This window comes from Battus philenor, unplaced genomic scaffold, assembly GCF_028537555.1.
Source record: "Battus philenor isolate CCGP_79_NKW_IND1 unplaced genomic scaffold, ilBatPhil1.0.hap1 SCAF_14, whole genome shotgun sequence".
NCBI lineage: Eukaryota > Metazoa > Arthropoda > Insecta > Lepidoptera > Papilionidae > Battus > Battus philenor.
Genome location: NW_027181676.1, coordinates 9626527 through 9647694, shown reverse-complemented (window position 1 = coordinate 9647694; position 21168 = coordinate 9626527). Strand labels below are relative to the sequence as shown.

General features: G+C 30.6%; 2 protein-coding genes across 4 annotated transcripts; one reads left to right on the top strand and one right to left on the bottom strand.

The window, feature by feature from the left end:
• Nucleotides 1-87: 87 nt before the first annotated feature.
• Nucleotides 88-9405, bottom strand: Cdk8 (cyclin-dependent kinase 8). 3 transcript variants are annotated; one of them, XM_068761200.1, is made up of 8 exons: nucleotides 8979-9405; nucleotides 7118-7369; nucleotides 6333-6522; nucleotides 5584-5797; nucleotides 4353-4521; nucleotides 3065-3181; nucleotides 1927-1999; nucleotides 88-806 (listed from the first exon to the last, which is right to left on the bottom strand). In XM_068761200.1, the coding sequence occupies exons 1-8, from the start codon at nucleotides 9225-9227 to the stop codon at nucleotides 679-681; spliced, it is 1392 nt and encodes a 463-aa protein (XP_068617301.1). In that variant the 5' UTR covers nucleotides 9228-9405; the 3' UTR covers nucleotides 88-678. The 3 variants fall into 3 exon arrangements, with proteins under 3 accessions (XP_068617301.1, XP_068617302.1, XP_068617303.1); XM_068761201.1 differs by having other exon boundaries at nucleotides 88-794; XM_068761202.1 differs by lacking the exon at nucleotides 8979-9405 and adding an exon at nucleotides 7474-7795.
• A 596-nt stretch (nucleotides 9406-10001) lies between these two features.
• Nucleotides 10002-20005, top strand: LOC137918401 (NEDD4-binding protein 2). The gene is made up of 8 exons (XM_068761199.1): nucleotides 10002-10251; nucleotides 12274-14785; nucleotides 14853-15111; nucleotides 15343-15459; nucleotides 15608-15714; nucleotides 16308-16440; nucleotides 18227-18468; nucleotides 18670-20005. Exons 1-8 carry the CDS (start codon nucleotides 10125-10127, stop codon nucleotides 18743-18745), a joined length of 3573 nt encoding a protein of 1190 aa, XP_068617300.1. The 5' UTR covers nucleotides 10002-10124; the 3' UTR covers nucleotides 18746-20005.
• Nucleotides 20006-21168: the final 1163 nt, after the last annotated feature.

Below are 21168 nucleotides of genomic sequence, written 5' to 3'. Positions count from 1 at the left end.
TAGATATTACAGATTTACTTAACTTTTTAAAATACTCAAGGATATCGTAGGTAAAAATAAGTTAGACATAGCATTAGAATATTTTATTAACCCAAAATAGTTACGTCCCATTTTATTTTTACTCAAAAATCATAAGAATTTAATTACATTAAAAAGTTAACAATTTTGTACAAATAATAGATCTATTTTTAATATAAAAAATGTTCACAATGATTTTCGTATTTCATTTGGTATTCAAATTGAAATACAGTATTTCCTCTTACTTTCTTACCGTGTTTATTGAATTAAATATTAATGTCAGAGTGAAATCTAATTTACTTCATTAACAAATACTCGGCGACATCACAACATCTAAATTTCATTATTTTAAATGTTGCTATTTCAAAACAGAAAACTGAATGAAACTCGATTGTCATAGATTGAACATAAATTTTTAAAAATAATTTTTTTAATGTTGCTAATTGTGATTTAAAAAACAATATGATACTTGAAACTTGTAGATAATTTCTAAAACATATTGTTGTAATGACTTCTTACTATTTAAAATAAGGATTTTTCGCATAGGAGCCCAATTATTTTAAATGTGTTTGTGTCGTGACGTAATACAATACACGCGTGTCAAAATAGTTATAGAAGTTAATAAATATTGTTTCATTCTAAGTCAATCAGACATCTCATCTAGAATCGCTGCTGGAAGTTGGCCTGCTGTTGTGTGTTGCCGCCTTGTTGTTGTGTGAACATCATCTGCTGTTGTTGGTGGAACTCTTGTTGTCCTCCGCCAGTAGCGTTGTTACCTTGATTTGGACCTAAGCGTTAAAATATTTCATTCAAACCTTCATATTTTAAAATAAATTATTAGCTATGTAGACACACGACTTGTGTTTTTTTTACTTGACTTGTACGGCACTAGGAAATATAGTCCCTTTGTTTTTGATTCATACATTACCGATATCCTTTGTGATTGCCGTTTTTTTTTAGTTGCAGTAATCGCTATAGCTATACTACAAAATATACTATATGTGATATATATATATATATATATATATATGTATATATATATACATATATATATATACATATATATATATATACATATATATATATATACATATATATATATACATATATATATATATATATATATATATATATCACAAGATTTAACGAAAAAAAAATAGCGTTAATTTATGAGACACATATACTGCACTCTGTGCAGATGTATTAATCACTGTTACCACAAATCTTAATTTTTCTAATTTTATCTCCCCATCCTAGAACTGAAATACTGAAAAGCTACCTGTTTTAAAAGAAAAGTAGTTTGTCAAAAAGCAATTTTTTGACGAACTACTTACATAATAAAGTTTTTGGCTACATATTCAAAACATTTACTATATTTATCTTTAACAGGCCATGTTAAAAATATTCCATATAAGTAAGCAAGTGACATCAAATGATAAAACGTGGTTTTTATTTATTTATTTTATTAGGTTAACCACAATCTACTTTATCATTGTCCCTGATTTCTACTTGACGATGATATATGGAACATCATGTAGGTAAAAAACAAATACAAAAAAACTTTATGAAACTATGAGCTTGTGTCTAGATGCGTATGTAATGTGAGTGTAGAAAACAATTCTTAATATACTCAGACGAAAAGAGTGTCAGATCTGGAATACCTAAAAATCTGGAAGCTACAGTGCTTAAAAAACATTGGACTTGCGTAATATTTTGGGTCAAGCATCAGAGCATAAGAAAAAATCTGGTTTAAAATAGACAATACTTGACAACCGTCAAAAATATTAACGAAATTGCTATTTCTATTTATAGTAATAAGATATTACTTCTTTTATATTTCTTACATAATTATAAAAGCTATGTACTTATAAATACTGTTTCTTTTAAATTATAAATAAAGGACATTACCGGCCATCCGCATCCTCTTAGCGTTGTTCGCTCCATGATCATGACTATTAGCCTGCACTTGATTTTGTTGGGTCTGGAATAAAAAACAAATTTGTACTTAAAAATTTCTATCGTGTCGTAAAGCTTAATGTTTTTCTTAATTGAATTGATAAATTTATAAAGCAATAGGACGTAATTCCTCATCTTCATTTTCAACCGATAGACGCCGACTGCAAGGCGTCGCCTCCCCTGTGGCCGCGATGCCCGCTTCCAACGACTTCTTGCAGCCTTGACTAAGTCCATCTATTGGGTACCTACTCACATCAGCTCATGGTCGCCACTTGATAAACTTTCGACCTCAACGGCCTTCGGTTACAAGAACGATGTGCCCTGCCCACTGCCACTTCGACGAACAGTTTTTCGATCTACATCGACGACCTTGGTTATTCTGCGGATCTATCCATTTTAGATTCGATCTCACATCGAAACTCCAAGCATAGCTCTTTTAAGTCCATTGCTTTTAAGTGACTTTGAGCCTTCTTATAAGGCCCACCGTAAGCGATCACATCTAGGATCCGTAAATTATTACTGTCAAAACACACTGACCAAAGTCTTAGACATTGTGCATCGTCTTCGGTCATCGTGCTTAGAGATTTAAAAATGGAAATTGAACTATTCAAAATTATTATTTTGTGTAGACATTGATAAAAATGTATCTTACAAAAAAAATAGCCATCAAATTAAGCGAAATCGGATTATCAGTAAATCAATAATTTAATAATCATTAACTAAAATTAATGCTGTAAATTAAAATAAAAAAATTAATATTTCTGGATTTAATAAAAATAAAATGTTACTTGAGCGCTTTTTAAAAGTAAAACTCCATGAGAAAGCACGTTAATATTTATTTGCAGTTTTTTAAGATCACTACAATCACCTGTCCCTTTCAATCGTTTACAAACGAGCGTTTGAGATAGCGTCATATTAACTTTGCCCAGTGGCATATTATAGTTATGATGTCATCATAGCCCGAGCACTATAGTACAAGCGCTGTACTGTTCGGCAGAAAATCATCACACCTACCTAAAGGTATCTCAAATACTCCTCCAGCTTGTTCATAAAAGTCTATATTATAATAATTCTATCATATATTACTCACATTAGGTTGCTGTTGCTGCTGATTTTGGCGAGCTTTCGAATCGCTCTTGTCTTCCTGATCGTCGTCCGTCAAAAACTCCCGTTTAGGATAAGGAATGGGACAACCGGCAAAGACATCCTTTAAAGAAAAATATAAAAAAAACTTGCCTTTAAAGAAAAAGATAAGACGCAAAAAATGTATGTATTTAGCAGAGACGGAGTACCATACGTTATACCCCGTATGTTTCAACTGATATTTTCTTAGAAACAGTGAAAAAATATATTATATGAAATTAGAACGGTTAAATATACATTGCTGTAATGTTACTCTCTGAGTGACTCGGAGAGTAATAAAGAGGGCTATGCTGGGGGTTTCGGTCTATTCGAAGAATTGCTCATCTGATTGTGGCAGTGGGCGGAGCACATCGCTCGTGCAACCGATGGCCATTGGGGTTGAAAAGTTCTCGAGCGACAACCATGGCGTGGGTAGGTCCCTCACCAGGTGGACTAACGACATAGGTAGAGTCGAGGAATGTCGCTGGATGCAGGCAATACCGATCATCGAGGCGATTTTTGTGGGAGGCCTACGCCTTGCTGTGGATGTTTATCGAATGAAAAGAAGATATTGCTACTGAAACCGTTGTTAAAAGACTTAGTAAAGCGCGGCCAGATGTACATAGATAACATCGATATATCCTAGTCAATTACGTCGATATATCCTAGTATTCGTCAATATCTATAAGTACAAGCTATTTAATAAAAAGTGATGATAGATCTTTACCAACAAAATTTTATATTGGCTAACAAAAAACTAAAACTTTTAATTCAAATACCGTGGTTTCAAATTCCAAATCTAAATATATTTCTAACTTAAGTTACATTAAAATAATTAATTGAAGTTAAGATACAGGGATCAGGCCTAGGGGGCGCCAGGGTTTCATTGCACACGGGCGCTACACGTGCTAGATCCGCCCTTGGCAATTGTTATGTATTCAAGAGGCAATATATCACAGTCCTCCGATTTATTTTTTCATGTAAACATTTACACCTTATATGCAATTTTGTTAAATTATCTTCTTAAGTCTTTTGTGTAGTGTAGATAAAGCCTGTTATTTCATTTTTTTACTTATTATTTATATGTAATGGAATTTTCTGACTTGTACTTATACATTTACTTTAATATTAATTTAATTGATTTATATTTTTTAAACTATTCTTTATGTTAATCAAAGAGCCTATGCCTTAGTGAAAAGATTTTAGTAAAGTGAACAAATTTCTACAAACAAAATATTAGCTAATATTTCACTCACTTGTGTGGGCAAAGGGTCTTCTGTAAAATAAGGGTCCTGCATTGCCTGTTCTGAAGTGATTCTTCTGTTAGGATCCATTAAAAGTAATCTCTGAAGAAGACTGAAAGCTTTACTGTCCGGTTTGATTTTATGCCTGTCCATATATTTACTTAAGGAACAATTCTGGTAACTGAAAAATATTACAGCATAAATTAATATACATAGACACACAAACAATGTAAACTAAAACTAAATGTAAACATCTCTGCCGAATAGCTACACTATAAAAAGAATAGCAGATGAAATATAATCTAATAGTCATATTATTTATTAAGTGCATAATAATAATACATTTATTATTAATTTACAATGAACATTACTAATAAATATTACAGATGTTAATGTGATAATATATATCAGGCGCTAAGACTATTTACAAAGAATTATGTATTAAGTCATGAAGTAAAATGATATAAAATAAATCTTCTTTTAACACAACTACTAGAGATGGCTCTAGCAAAAAGTTTTTTTTTTTGGAGCTCAAACGCCCGGTCAGTCAATAGCCGCCCATACTATCTGGCAGCCTACCAATCAGTAAAAAAAAATCAAAGTAGTAATTTCAAATCATACTTTGATTTGGAATTACTGCTTTATTATATGAAGAGAGTTCATAACCACCACAATTATGAAAAACTAACAATAAACTCAGTGAGGTTTGTAATTTTTTTGAGTTAAATTTATTATATCCATTGAGATTCCCAGATCCTTCGACTTTATTTACTCTAAAGATGTCTGTGCCTTCACCAACCAAAGCTCCATTCAGTTTAGAATACAAAGCTATTTACGCACATTACTTGGCAAAATGGCGTGTATTCAGTAGTGAATCTCCTATGCTAAGGTCCTATATGATATGGCAAAAGTAAGTACCCTTAAATATCTCAGCAGCCTATTTTGAACAAAGTGACTACCAGTGAAACAAAATGTCAAATTAATAAATAAATTTGTGATACAATATTTAAATAAATGAACCAAAAAATATAGTAAACATAACATTCAGTGCATTTAAAAAAAATTAGTTTAGTGAGTATAAAACACACAAATTGTCTTCTCGTTCTGATATTACTTACAGTTATTATATATGTGCTTAGTTTAGTGATGTTTTCACTAATAATTCTTTATCTAATGAAAACGTAACTTATAATGAGATTCTCTCACTATTGTCACTGGTAAAAAATATACAAAATGTACTTACTTTGATCTTTTAAAATCCTTTACTAAAGTGGCATGTTCAGGCATTTTTCTAATGTCTTCCCAATCTTTTTCTTGTGGGAATCCCATAACATTAAATATCCTATCTAATTGATCATGGTGATATGGGTTGCTTGTTTTAATATCTTCTTGACGACAATGAAAGATAGGTTCTGATGTCAGAAGTTCCGCAAATATGCATCCTATTGCCCAAATATCTAAAAAAATTGTCATGTCTTGAGATCACTTAGGTAGTTACTTTAATTATTACTAGAATGTTTTACAATATTCTATGTATTTATTTTTAAAATTATTAATAGCTTCCTAAGATTTTAATTCACAGGTAATGAAGCCTTCAATGATTTTCAACATTAAATCAAAATTCATCAATATTGTACATAGCACTTTGATTTTTTGCCTATAGAGAGATGCTTTGTTATTTTAAAAATATAAATATTAAAATTGTTACCCTATTTATTATTACTTCCCTAGCCAGAATACTATATATTTGACCTTTTATCAGAAAAAAAATCGAAAAATGAGTTCTTGACTTTATTATAAAGTATAATTAATGATTATTTTGTATTTGATTTATTCCACAGAAGAGATTATGGTTTGAAAATTTTAGTAAGAAGTAGACCATATACTGTTGATATGTATTATGGTCTTTTATCAAGTTATTTATCTATAAAATTGTATTACAACACTTTTACCATAAAAGCCTAGTATAAGAATTTGATAAACATAATTTACCAATTGCTTTCGTATAATGTCTGGCACCAAGCAACAACTCTGGTGCTCTGTACCAAAATGTCACAACAACTGGATCTAAATCAGCGAGGGGTTTCAAAGGTGCATTAAATAATCTTGCAAAACCCATATCAGCAATTTTTACCCGACCTCTTTCAGGACCTTCACCCATAACTAGAATATTAGCAGGTTTCTGAAATTTCGCAATACACTTTATTGAGAAATAGTTTGTTAAAGAACAATACACAAAACACACTTTGCTTAAGCATTATTTATGAAAAATATTTTTATTATATTTAGATTGAACACTTAAAAAAACATGAGTAATTACCTAATAAGGAAATAAAGGTATTATCTATTATCTGCCTTTGAAGATTTGCTTTCTGGCAACCTAAAACATCTTTAGTTTTGTTTATTTGCAACTATGCTATCCAATATAATTACACACATTACATTTAATGCATATTTAAATGTTTTAATGTTTATTTATGACACAATAATAAGATTTTAAAATTTGAACAGCTAGATTACATGTTTTTTTCATGAAGTTTCAGTGGTGTTATGAAATACCTCTCATTTAATCACATTTAATAACACCACTGTTTTCCCCTTGAGCCTGCTAGCACTTCCATGGAGGTTTCAGTCCTATTGAGAAAGCTCTAGTGGAAGCACTGTGTCAAATAATTTTAATTAATAATAGTTTTTACTTATTAAAATTATCCTACACAGCCCAGTATATGTACAAATTTAATCTTATGCTTATACATTTTATAAATGTTAATTCTTACCAAATCTCTGTGGAGAACCCAGTTTGAATGTAAGTAATGGATTCCATCCAAAATTTGATAAAGTAAACTTTTCACCATTCCTTTTGGCACCATCACTGATTTCTTATTTGCTTTGGCTGCTCTATGAAATTTAATTATATGCCACAAATCATGTTCGGCATAATCAAATAACAGCCATACTTTACGGTCAGTATGAGAAAGGAAAACCCTGATAAGGTTAATTACATTAGAATGCTTCAATTCTCTAAGCAGCTGTAAAGTTAAGAACATTATAAAATTCAGAAAAATTAAGCTATTTACAAATAAATATACAATAATACACTTTAGTAATCAGCATTGAAGTCTGTGAAACTAACCGCAAAAATTACACTATACATAATATATGTTTAGATAATTGATTGGTAATTGCCTGGCAGGACTGTTTACAGTCTTGTATATTTGAACTATGAGCAACTGCAAGAATATGAAACAGACAATGTTATTGCCTATTAAAAATGAACAACGAACATTTTTGTCTAGTTTCTAACAATGATCTGCTTGTATTCTTTTTGATTATTCTTTCATTCTTCTAGCTGCAATTGCTACTGTGACAGGTATTACTTTTCAATTACATTTTCATATTATTTTCAAGGTATTTTCAGCAAATTAATTTACTACAAAAAACAATAACTAAAGGTTCATGTAAAAAAAATTACTTTAATTTGGCTCGTAATTAAAACTTGGTTGTCAAATGTCCACCGTAATAGCAAATACATAATGCATTTTCCTTGCTAACAACTAAACAATTTAGAGTCTAATAATATTAGGAACTTGAATCACGATAATACTGCTACATGCCAGGATAAATCTTAAATTAAAATGCTGCTTGTAATCAAAAGATATATTAACTTAAACAGATCAAGGGGAATAAGATTGCAAGACTGAGGGGGAGAAATAATAATTAATAAAAGTATAAGACAAGGTGATCTCTTATTGCCAAACCTCATAGCAGCATTATCATTAACCTTGAATATAAATTAGAGAAAATGGAATAGTAAAATAAAAAGATATTCGTAAAATATAGTTATTCCAGTCAACTTGGATTTGCTGAGGATGTAGTAATCTTCACAGATACTCAATAAACTGCGGAAATGGCCAGTTCACTTAGGAAAAATACTACAAAATAAGCCTAGAGTGAAACACTAATAACAAATAAAGAGAGATGTATCCTATTAATAGGAAAAATCATTGACTTTGTCACTAACAAATTGTCTCCTAAAGGTATACTTTAACAGAATCCTTAATCTAGATTAAAAAGGAAGATGTGTAACAATATGAGGAAAAAGTTTAGATTACACAAAATATTTTTACTACCTACAAAGATTATAAATATATGGCAGCTTGTTATCAACCAGTTTGTTATTTACTTAACTAAGTACTTATTCTTAATCATTGTCTGTAAGCTTTATTAATTATCAAATAAATATGTAAGGATAGACTCAATTAACAAAACAAACACTAGAAATTTAGCAAATATAATTGTTCAAATTATGTTATTAGTTTGTTTATAGGATAATAGGGTTTGTGTAATTTCCGATTATTGAAACATTGCCGTGCATGTTTCAATTATCCTTTCCTATTTTATTTTATAATTTGTATTCTGAATAAATTTATGTTCCGTATTAAACTATTACTTTTATTTTTTTTCCAAAGTTTGTGCTTTACACAAAATTCAATTTATTAAGAATAATGAAATTCTTTTCTAAATTTTAATTGGATACTCTGTTCAAAGTCTTTCACAGGTGTACAAATTTATGTTACTATAACACAATCTATCTAAAAATTCTAATAGCTAAGAGATGGAATTAGTATAATAACTTACTGCAATTTCCCGGCAAGCTGACATGGACAGTCCCGTCCCCTCTATCTGCTTTAAAGCATAATCTTTCGTGTCGGAACCGTCTTTTCGTCGAGCCTTATAAACATGACCATAGGTTCCTCTACCAACTTTACATCCCTCAAAATCGAAGAGATCTTCGACTTTAGAACGTTCATTCTGCGTTTTAATTTTAAAATCATAGTCCATCATCACAGGTGCCATAGTTTTATTATTTTGAAAATTATCGCCCATTTTAGTAATGTATATCTGAGTTTAATCTTAAACACTAAATTAAATGTAATATCGATAAACAGATACTTCTTTAGTGCTTATATGATATACATGGTATTTATAGGTATTTAAAAACAAAACAAAAATCGTTAAGTTTACGTTTAGTCAACAAAATCTAACAAACGTTATCAACCATTTGACATTTTGACAATGACTGATTTTTATAACCGCATATAAGTACGTATCTTATGCATATTACTCATAGCATACATCATAAAAAGAAATTACACTGAAAGGAAACTTTTATATTATGTTGTTTGTGATACTATTGTTAGCATTTATTTGACATGAAGTGCATTATTATACTTATTTTACATATAGTACGACAAATTTAATCCTTCTTTAAAAAATTAGAAAATGAACTGCAATGCAGTAGAAGGACAATAAATAATAATGTGTATATGTAATGTATGTAACAGCAATGTTTATAACTAATGACAATAAAGGCTTACGACATAATACTTAAATAGAGTAAAATTCACTTACTTAATTCAAAGAGTAATATGGTTAGGTTTTATATTGCTGACCCATGATTATTAACATCTTAGCTTGCTTACTTAATTGATACCGGAATCAATTAATTCATATAAACTATTTCACGAAACTTCGAAAAACTGACTTTTTTAAAATAAAATTAATTGTTTTCATTCAGCAAAAGAAAGTTGTCTATTGGCCATTAAATGATAAGAGTATTGTCTGTGCACTGGAGTTATTGATCAAGTGTTATTACAGTATGTCGTCGCTTCGTTATTATGTTGGTGCTTATCGTTATGGAATAAAATTCAGAGACGGGATAAAACAAATGTGTGTTAATTTGTGAATTTTTATATCGACTGTTGATGAATACAAATAATAACAATGGAAGATTTTTCAAGCGATAAGCAAAGCAGTTACGATCATGTGGTACAGACATTGGTTCAGACCTTTGGTGAAGTGATGAGTGAAGATGTAATAAGCACAATTGTTGAAAATTTTGACGGAGATTGTAAGTATTAGAATATGAAAACAAAGGTTTTCTATAGATTCGATAATAAATTTTAAAACTGAGATATGTTATGTATGTATGATATGTATTGTTTTGGTGAGTTATTGCGCGCCATTTTTGTATGGACTTGGAAATTGGGTATTGATCGTACCTTGTTGCGCTGTTTGAGTTGCGTCGATTGAGCCTTGCATTATATATTGTCACATCCTATTATGTGCCATATTTTGGGGACAATGGAAATCTTTTTACTGCTTAAATGGATCATTTAGTCACAAAATTAAAACTACAAAATTAATTGCGAAGTAAAATTAGTTTTTAAAAATTGAGAATATACTACAGTATTATTTTGAATTTCATAATTATTTTTTAATATTTTTTTATTTATCCAAGTGGGTGTGTCATTTGAAAAACATATTTTTATTGACACAGATGAAATGTTTAAATACTTCAAAAAGAATGGTAAACAGAAATTATAATTTTCATGCTTACAATTATTAGATCTATTTGGAAATTTCAGGTATGTATTTAAGATAAATGACGCTAAATATCTTTTAGTAGTTTGCACATCAATCTAATAAATATTTATTAGTATATTATTCTGAAACTCATTACCTCATTGTTAAACTTATAACTAATCTAACAATCTAATTATTACTAATAACACATCATTAATAAATTTGTAGCTATTTAATAATAGCATTTTGCTTGGAAGACCATTGTAAATTTTAACCCCATGTTATTGATTGCATTATATTGCGATAAATTTTTGTCCTGTCATGTTGCACAGTCCTTTTTTAACTGACAGTGTCTCACATATTCCTATATTGATCCCTCTCAGGAATTTCAACAGCCTTTCATAGTGAAAAGTGGATTTGTGAGAAGCACATAGATTCCTTAAAGAATGGTTTTAATTTTTTTAAAATTTTGTGTGCTCTTATATTGTATAATCCATAATAATGAACATGTCGCCTTTTTGGATCTTCTAGAATGTATACATAAAATAGTTTTTGCATCTTGGCTACTAAAAATGGTCTAAAAATTGTTTAATCATTACAGTATTTTGACAGCATGTTTTAACTCCAAATAACTTGATCTTGCTCTAACCATTGTAAAATTTGAAAGCTTGGAGTTAATAATAACAAATCATGTTCTAATGTACAAAAATCCTGTATGTAATTTTAAAAAAAAAACTACATACAGGAGATTATGCTGATAAAAATGCTGATTGCAATTTTTTTATTTTGTAATGTATTATTGCATTGTTATGGTACTATTTACATTGAATGGAACGATATGCTGTACTTATAAACATGTGGTCTTACAACTTTGACAATCTTTAAGGACATGTGATAGTGCATATCACATGTCCTCAATGCTAAAACATACTTAAATTTTTTAATTTAAAATGAATTAATGAAAGAACACAATATTTCTGTGAGTTTAGAAGGCAATATGAATCTTGAAATATTGAAAAGATTAATTAAGTTAGGAGATGGCATAAACAATAGTAAAATTGCTATTGTTTATGCCATCTCCTTTTCAAATTATGATTGATAATTTTAAATAATGCTTGGCTTATGGTTTATATTTTCTCAATATAACCTACTGTTCTTTGCCTGCTTTGCAAACTTAATGAACTCTCCCCCCTAACCTTACTTGCAGATGGAATTTTGTCAATTCCATTTTCAGATGCCATACTCAAAAAATCTCTGAAGCTTATAGTTCTAGATATCATAGTAGATATCTCATATACATAAATATAGATTTTAAACCTTTTGCTCAGTGTTACATACACATTTAGTGACAAGATAAATAAAAGGCAATTTTCCCCTAAAAAGGTAATGCTATTTATGGCTTGAAAGTCAAAATTTAATTTTAATGAGAGACTTTCGGTATATACACTATGTAAATCAAGTAAAAGTAAAAATATGAGATATTTAATTAATATTATTTAGTGTTATGGAGTGTTATGATCCTGTTGAATAATATAAGATTATTTATTATACAATTTTTTTTTGACAGTGGATGAATCTGCAAATGCCATTATGAATATGACAAGTGATAACCAAAAAGAGTCGCAATTAAATAATACAGATAATTGTGAAATTAACTCTTGGGATAATAAAAGCAGCAATAACAATAATTTAAGTGTTACAGACAACTGTGAAAATTCATGGAATCATATATCAAAACAGACTCAAAATACAAGAAAAAATAATTATCCACAAGAAAATAAACAACGTAGTAGATCTAATCCATCTCAAATACCAGGAGGAACTATCAATCATTCTTCCACAAGTTATTCAAAAGTATCCCAAAAAAAGATGAAATCTAGATCATTGAGTAGGGTTAATATACCAGAAACAGACTTAAAATTCTGGACAAACCAAATGAAAAAAATAATAATGCACCATAACAAAGGTAGTCGAATATTAATCCTAATGAGAGGTGCTCCTGGAAGTGGAAAAACATATTTAGCAAAACAAATTTTAGAAGTCACTATTGGTAGTTTGATGGCTTACAATACACATATTTTTTCAGCAGATGACTACTTTACCGTAAATGGATATTATTGTTTTGATAAGTCAAGGCTTTCAGAAGCTCATGCAACAACTCAGAAAAAGTCTTCAGCAGCAATGGAAAAAGGAGTAAGTCCTATAATAATAGACAATACTAATATTGAATTATGGGAAATGGAGCCATATTTAAGAGAAGGAGCGAAATTCGGTTATTTAATAGAAATTGTAGAACCTAACACTTCATGGGCTAAAAAGCCAAATCAACTTTGGAGGAAAAATGTACACAGTGTTCCTATACAGTCAATTAAACGAATGCTTGAAAACTATGATAAATGTGTCAATTCACAGTTCTTGCTACATTATTATAGAATAACTTATCCAAATAATATGATTCCTCCTGTTAGAAGAAATATTCCTATTCCGCCTGCACTACTAGAAAACCATAGCATTGTAGCTATCACAAATGTTACAGAAACAGATGAGACACACCAACAAAAAGATAATGATATACCTTTAGACAAAAATTTGTCATGTGAAAATCAGAATGTTATAGCACATGCTTCTGTTCAAACTGCTGTATCCACAGTGAATAATGAAACAAAACCAGATGTTATAAATGACACGGAAAATGAAAATAATAAAGAATATGTACCAGAACAGTTCACGGAAATAGAAAAGCAACTAGAAGAATTTGCCAAGGTTGAAGCTGAATGGGAGAATGGGGAAAATTGGGAAGATAATTCCCTCGAAGCTGCAACCGTTGTTGAAGAAAAAACTATTGATACAAACTCTCCAGTAAATTCCAAACCACAAAGGAAATCCAAAAATTTAGTTATAATTGAAACAAAATCAGAAACAGAAAATTTGTTAATGGAATGTCAAGATTGGACAAAGATTGCTATGTATATGCCACCTTGGGACAGTGACATTAAAGCTGAAGTCGAAACGCCGTTAACTGTGGTGGAAAAAGTGAATAGTAGCACTTGTGTGGAAATTGGTGATACAGATATTTGCAATACAAAAAAAGTTCATAAAGTTATATCCGCTGTTCCAAGAGATATTAATTTGCACTATATGCCCCCTCTTCATGAGGAAAAAGTTCCTGAAAAGCGAATGCTGGACAAAAGTAGTATGACAAATGAACATGTCCTTATGGAAACCCAAAGATGTAAACATGAAGAAAAGCATTTTAAAACTTTTAGACGTTTGTTTAAAAATCTGCCAAAGTCTGATTTGCGAGATGTGTTTGACAGTTGTTGTGGAGATGTTAATTGGGCAGTGAGTATTGTGCTTGATGGCGTGGCTAATAATGAGTTATCTACTTTAGAGATAGAAGACCCATCGGATACCGAAGAGGAAAATCAAGATAAAGAGGAGATTTCTGATCAATGCGATTGTTTAGCAGCTTACAATATCATTCCCGACGTCAATATCGTACAAAGTCCTAAAGTTGATGAAATAACAGAAATCACAGTAAACAGTTTAGCCCCTACACCTAAAAAAATGAAGAAAGAATCAGTTATCTCTGAATCTTCTATTAATTTGAAGAGGCAAATAGAACAAAATGTTGTAATATCAGATGATCATTATTCAGAAAATGTCTTAAAATTTAGAAAACAACGGCGTGGCGAACAGCCTATTCAAACTGTGAACTCTGATAATCAAGTATTAGAAGATGTATTGCCAAGGTCTTCTAAAGACGACGACATTGAAATTAATATGATCATTAACACTGACTTTGTAAATGAGGAGAACAGTGACGAGGCTGATAGCTGTGTAGACTATATTGAAAAAACAGTTAACATTGACTTAGGAAGTCATTTTGTGACTCAACTAGATGAGTATTTTGGGAGAAATAACATGATTTATCCTGGAAATGTCAAACCAATCATTAATATTCCAATTTCTTTGTTAAATGAAATAAACGCTCTTTGGATGGAATCTTTAATGGATCAATTAGAGGATCATTCAAAGCAGACAAAAATAATGATGAAACAAGATGAGGAAATTGCTAGGTTAGTCAAGTTTTTGTTATGGTTTTCGTTTTATTTATAAGACTTGAAACATTTTTTTATTTTTTAGGCAATTAGCTTTGAAGGAATTAGAACTAGCCGAAGCAGGAAAAGAACCAGAAATACCCGATTTTAAGGAGATAATGGACATGGAGTTTGCATTGTCATTATATCAAAAAGATATAGCTGAATGGCGTAACAATGAACCTAACGATTTAGCAGCTAAGCTTAGTCGTGAAAAGTTGTATGATTTGTTCCCAAAAATTTCTCAAGATGTTTTGAGCGAACTACTAATGGCTCATGATAATAATTTTATGACTACTGTAGAGGTATATAAAATTCTATTTCATGCATGTTGATAAATTTATTTATCAATCTATAAATGTTACTTTGCATGACTATAATATTGTTCCATATTAATTTAAGTATTATTTGAAATGAAGAATAAAATTTTTTATGGATGCATTTAACAATTTGTTTATATATTAGCATAACATTGTTTCAGTAAACGTAATTTGGAATTTTTAAACCAATAATCAATATAAATTTAAACTTTGTAGGGACTCTTGATGTCAACGGGACAATCGGAGATATTGGAAAAGGAAAATGGCCTCAACAATTTTATTATGACAAAAGAAATGGAACGTCAAGAGAAACTACTTGAAGAACAGAAAAAAGTAAAAATTTTGATTTTAAACCATCAGTTACATATACTTTATAATACTTCGGGCCTAAGTTAACACACAACAAGTGTATTGCCCTTGATTACATGCATTTTTATATTAGTGAAACATACATACATTCAACAATAAAAACTTTTTTCAGGCTCTATCTGAGGTTGAATGGCCATTGCTGCCGAAAGTTAAAGTAGATATGAAAGAGGTTGAACAGTATCGCAGAGAAGCTGATATGCACATTGCTAAGAGAAATTTGTGAGTATTTTTCAATGATTGTGTAATTTTACTATTCCACATTAAAAAAAATAGGAATCCTGTGCAGTAATCTGAGTTAAAATGAGTTTATTATTTATTTATTTGTTACTCTAAGTATTGGCACAATAAACTGATTTCCGAAACTATGTGACACTGTGCACATTTTGCGTCTGAGTTAGATATAATTTAGCCAATCTAACTCTTCGAGGCACTCCAGTTAACTGAGGGGTTGCCCAGTCGGACGCTATAACTGGAAGACGTAGGTTAGCGGCATTTTCCGCCACATCCAGGCATACCCCGTACAGTTGACTGTCTGTAACACCTTAAGTAAACAGATTATTGTCAAAAAGACCATGACTAGTTTAGACCCCTGTTATTAGATGCAGTCAGGACATCTGGAGCTGGGTTTTTATGAGAGCTTAACATAGGCATTGCCTTCTTAGCATGACAGTATCTCATAATTTATACATAAAACTGCTACTATATTATATACATTACTGGTGCTAAAAGGATGACAACATACAAAAGCGCATGACATGTGTAAACGTATTGTGTTTTTATTCCTATTTATTAATTTTCCTGTATCCTTATAGAATTTATCAAAAGGCTCGCGAATGTGTCACCCGGGGAATGACACATGTTGCGACATACTATTCAGAGGTCGCTGCAATGCACACACGAGGATTTGAAAAAGCTTGCTGTTTAGCTGCAGCATCGCTTATCCAGGTTGGTTTGGGTCTTAAAGATATTTATTTATAAAACATGATTGTGTAGTTAAACGTGTCAAGGACATGTTTTTTTCTTAATGCATCACGAAATGGTTTAACCGGATTCGAAATATACATCTCACGCTTTTATGTTAATATATGCTTTAATATATATCCTGTTATAGTAATGAAATGAAATCGTTACCGCCAAACATTATAATAACTGGTTTTAACACATACAAATCTTTTTTTAATTTGTTTAGATTACAATATTTGAACACGTTATTAAAATTTTTAGACTAGACTATTCATTTACTATTTGTATGTTTCGTATGTATTTTTTATCAGTTTTTAATTATAGGAACACAAATTTCAGGCTTCAGGTGGCTAAAAGCCTCCAACACTATATGGGTATGATATTAGTAATGTATTAGTGGTCTCAGTACGAAAATAACATTAGTTAGTTAAAATATACAGAGATTTCTTTAAAGGCTAAAAAATATATTCTGATCATGTTTTATACTTTTCTTAGATCTATATTGTCTGTAGTAGAAGAAAAAAAATAGTTTAAAAAATTGATGATCAATAAGTCGTGTTAAAATTTACGATGATGTAAAAATAAATTTTGTCTATATCAGGCCCGAATTAGACTTACATTGGAATTTATTTTTATGCCTGTATTTGGTTTTATACCTTATAAGAGCTATAGAATGAAAAGGTGAATTTTTAATTTCACATCCCCTCAACCACCCTTTTGTGAGGAAGTTCGTAAAATTCCTTCTTAGCTGATTTCCCCTCGGCGAAATGATATTTCTACCATAATTTTTTAAATCTCAAAACTTTATATTTTCAGAGATATCGTAATAAATAAGACATAGGTGGATATTTTATAAATAAGTTGAAAAAGTGTTTTCTATCTCATATTATTATTGTAGATTACAAGGTCCTTGACAAGGATTGGCTTATGCAAGAAAAAATGTTTGGAATTACGTTACAATACTATCAAATCAGTAATGTTATCAAATTTGATTGATAAAGACTATTTGATAAAACGAAAGATATAAAAACTACTGATGTTTTGTTATGAAACATATACTATGAACTTTAATGTATATTTATAATGTTAAATTGAAAACATTTACAGGTTAGAAACTTCTACAGGTTATTATTCAATTATTTAATTCCTGCAATATGTCTATACTGTATTCGCCAGAATTAATATATATAGCTCTATTGACTGCACTTTTGTAATTGAGTGAAAGCGACAAATAATTGATTTTAGTGATCAGTAGGAGGGTTATGTAAAGATGCGTTTATATAGGCTTTTTTTCAAAACCTGCACTTAAAATTTATGTTATAGGCATCTAGAAAATAAGCATTATGTAATGATTTGCACGATAGACATATCATTGTCTTCTGTTTCATTTTTTCCTACAAACTAAGTCTAAGTTTAAAATACGCCAAGTTATAAATAAGAACAATCAAAATAAGAGCAAGAGAATACGAGGGCATTGTGTAAACGAGAAACGCCTCCTTAATTCGGTTCGACGAATACAGCAGTGTAAGCGTAAAGGTATAGGCGTTACGCATTGTTTCCTCGAATCGAGGGTTTCGCATGTCGAGTATAATTCCCATTACGACTTTATAGTACTTGACATTTGATATGGCACATAGAACAGTTCAATCCGAATATGTTTTTCCGAAGTGCCAAAACAAGTGTTGTATTCTATATTTAATAGAAATTATAGATTTGAGTTTTCATTAACTGTTTTATTATTTTAAGGTGTTTATTTTTAATTTTCCAGGTGCACTCTGAGAACAGCCCAGATAACGCAACAATAGATTTACACTTTTTACGTGTAAGAGAAGCTAGAGAAAGCGTAGATTTGTTCCTTGATGCCCATATAAAAAAGTTGCAGGAAATCCAACAAACGAGCAATGTTAGGCATCAGACTTTGTACTTTATAACTGGACGCGGTCTACATAGCGGTGGAGTGGCCAGGATTAAACCGGCCGTGAAGCAAAGGTTAAGAGAGAGAGGCATTGAGTAAGTATTGCAACAGTTAAAAATAGTGACAAAAATTAAAGCTAGCTTTCTAATTAAACATAATTATTCCCCTTCATATAATAATTTTGAACCATTAGAATAATTAATTTTCTTTCGACTAAATAAATAAGAACACTTTACGTTCGCTTGCTGACATTACACTAACGCTATTTTTTATTTTGGCGCTTTGTTTCTTTACAGCTTTAAAGAGAGCAACCCTGGCCTGCTCACTGCTAAAATCAATGCTGGTACTAAAATGACGCATCAAGTAGTATAGCATGAGATTGCTATGAGGAGAAATAACGCGCAGTTAGCTCCGACAAACGTTAACGTGATTTCCACGTACATAAATGGGACTTGTTACTATACTTACATACCATCACCTGTACCATCACCTGTACCAACACCTGTACCAACGCCTGTACCAACGCCTGTACCAACACCGCCTTTACCTTCACCTCTTCCAACACCTCCAACACTTTTACCTATACCTGTATCAATGCCTGTGCCAACAGCTGTACCAATGCCTATACCAACACCTGTACCAACTCCTATGCCAATAATTGTTCCAATGGCATCTGTTCGTGTAGAATATGTGTATTATAATAACTTTCAATACTTTTACTTATCGTGCTGGACGATCACGCGATAAATCTTCGCTATTCTATATATATTCTATTTAGTTTTTATATACTTGTATTTGTAAAGATATTGATCTATATTAAAATGTAATTTTGGCTTATGGCGAGTAAAACTGAGCTGCAGTGCTTCTTCAAGATAGACTATTGAGGATGGATATAAGTAACTTATGCATATTTACTATACACCAGTTTTAAGTATTAAGAGGTGTATGTTTTATTTTTTACATTTTTCCAAAACAATTTATAAGCCTATGTAACAGTACTCAAGAGGTTTGATGGAATGAAGTTTTGAATGGTCGTTATTCGACTATTTTTAGTTTTATAAAATTGGAGAATTAAAAATAAATTAAAAGAGAAGTGATAAATTGTCGAATTTACGTGCGAATGCGCACAATTTTCGGTTAAATTTTTTCTGTAAGGAAAAGAAAAAAGAAGACTTGGTCTTTACAGTATAGGATCAATTGAATTGCGATCAAACTCTCTATGTATCAAATTGGTTTATTCACGAGGGGTTTTTGATGAAATTACCTAATTTATCATATTTTGGTAGTGTTAGCAGTAAAATAATTATATAACTTGAATAAATTAATATATAAGTATAATTAATTTTGGTATATAAATCTGTGGCATATAAACGAAATCTTAAAAATGTATCAGTTTGTAAAATTCTAAATTGTAATCTAATATTTGGGCTGCGTATTACGACCATGAGGCGTACAAGGGAATGCGCAGGATGCAGGCCTCTTCCAAATAATCCTTTTGGTAATATAGATGGGTATATTATGCGGCAGTGAGAGTTCTTCGGCTGAAATGATTTACCTGGTATGCCGTAGAATGTCCAAAACAAATGGTTTTATTCTTTTCAGCCGCCCGCTGCAATGCATACGCCTCCCTCAATGATCATCCACCTAGATCCACCACATCCAGCCTAGTGGGGGACTATCCACGCCGTGTCTATTGGCTTAACTGTCACCGTTTACACGAGCAATCTGCCCCGCCCAATGTCACTATAAACGAGCAATTCTTCGATCTACGTTGGTGACCTTGTTTCTTCCACGGATCTCATTTCCGATTCGATCTAGCAGTAAATCTCTGAGCATAGCTCTTTCCATTGCTCTCCGAGCCACCAAAACTAATGGATTTAGTAAAATTTAAAGCAGTTTAAACTATTTTGATATATAAGGACTTTGATCGTAACTCGATGAACGTGAGACTGAATTGCATAGGTACTTTATATTGTACATTACATTTTTATAATCTTAAAAGTATACAAAAAGCGTTGAAGCGCATAAAAAAACTTGTTAACCCTTATATTGTGTATAAGCTTTAAGCGGTAGTGATAGGAATCTGTGCCTATCATATTTCTTTTGACAATTGTTATTATTGATTTGTTTTATGTTAGATATCTTGCCCAAGTTTAGTTTTATACAGTTTGCTCAAATTATGTGTTTGTCTTGTATTTAATATGTTGAAAATTTGTCAATTATCATATCATTTTGTAGATTAGTAATTGGATCATTTATGTTATAATTTTTACATAATTACAGGATAACTCCGACAATAATTGTCATAGTTGCGTTTATATATTTCATTAGATAAATAGTGATTTATTTATGATTTTAACAAAATTTCGTATACAAAACATTGTTGACTATTTTTCTGATTAAACATGATTTATACTGCAGTTTATGTTACAACAAAGTTGAACACAATATTTTTAAAAATTTAATATTTGAAGTAAAATGTGCTAAAATATTTAGTTAATTTAAATATTGAATATACCAAACGAAATCAAAATTGTTTGAATATCAGGTTAAACTGTATTGTAAATATTAAATAGATCATCGTTGACAATATTTTCTATTCCGAAACTGTTAAGCAGAAATGTCTATATTATTAAAATAACCTAAATTTTCGATTTATTTGTAAGTTAACCACTGTACATAGAGATGTTTTCGAATTTAACATATCGTAACACGTGGTCGTTTTACGTCCGATTTAATGAAGTTAGTTTATATGTCTTTTAAACATTTGCATTTTATTAGCGGTACTAAAGTTA

Bases quoted from the DNA above. Each gene is read 5' to 3' on its own strand.
- LOC137918401 (XM_068761199.1), top strand. From the start codon at position 10,125: ATGGAAGATTTTTCAAGCGATAAGCAAAGCAGTTACGATCATGTGGTA. The intron at 16,441-18,226 runs GTTGGTTTGGGT...TTAATTTTCCAG, and splicing joins CTGCAGCATCGCTTATCCAG to GTGCACTCTGAGAACAGCCC. The intron at 18,469-18,669 runs GTAAGTATTGCA...GTTTCTTTACAG, and splicing joins TTAAGAGAGAGAGGCATTGA to CTTTAAAGAGAGCAACCCTG.
- Cdk8 (XM_068761200.1), bottom strand. From the start codon at position 9,227: ATGGGCGATAATTTTCAAAATAATAAAACTATGGCACCTGTGATGATG. The intron at 7,370-8,978 runs GTAAGTTATTAT...TTAACTTTACAG, and splicing joins CAGCTTGCCGGGAAATTGCA to CTGCTTAGAGAATTGAAGCA. The intron at 5,798-6,332 runs GTAAATTATGTT...CAATTTTTTTAG, and splicing joins ACATTATACGAAAGCAATTG to ATATTTGGGCAATAGGATGC.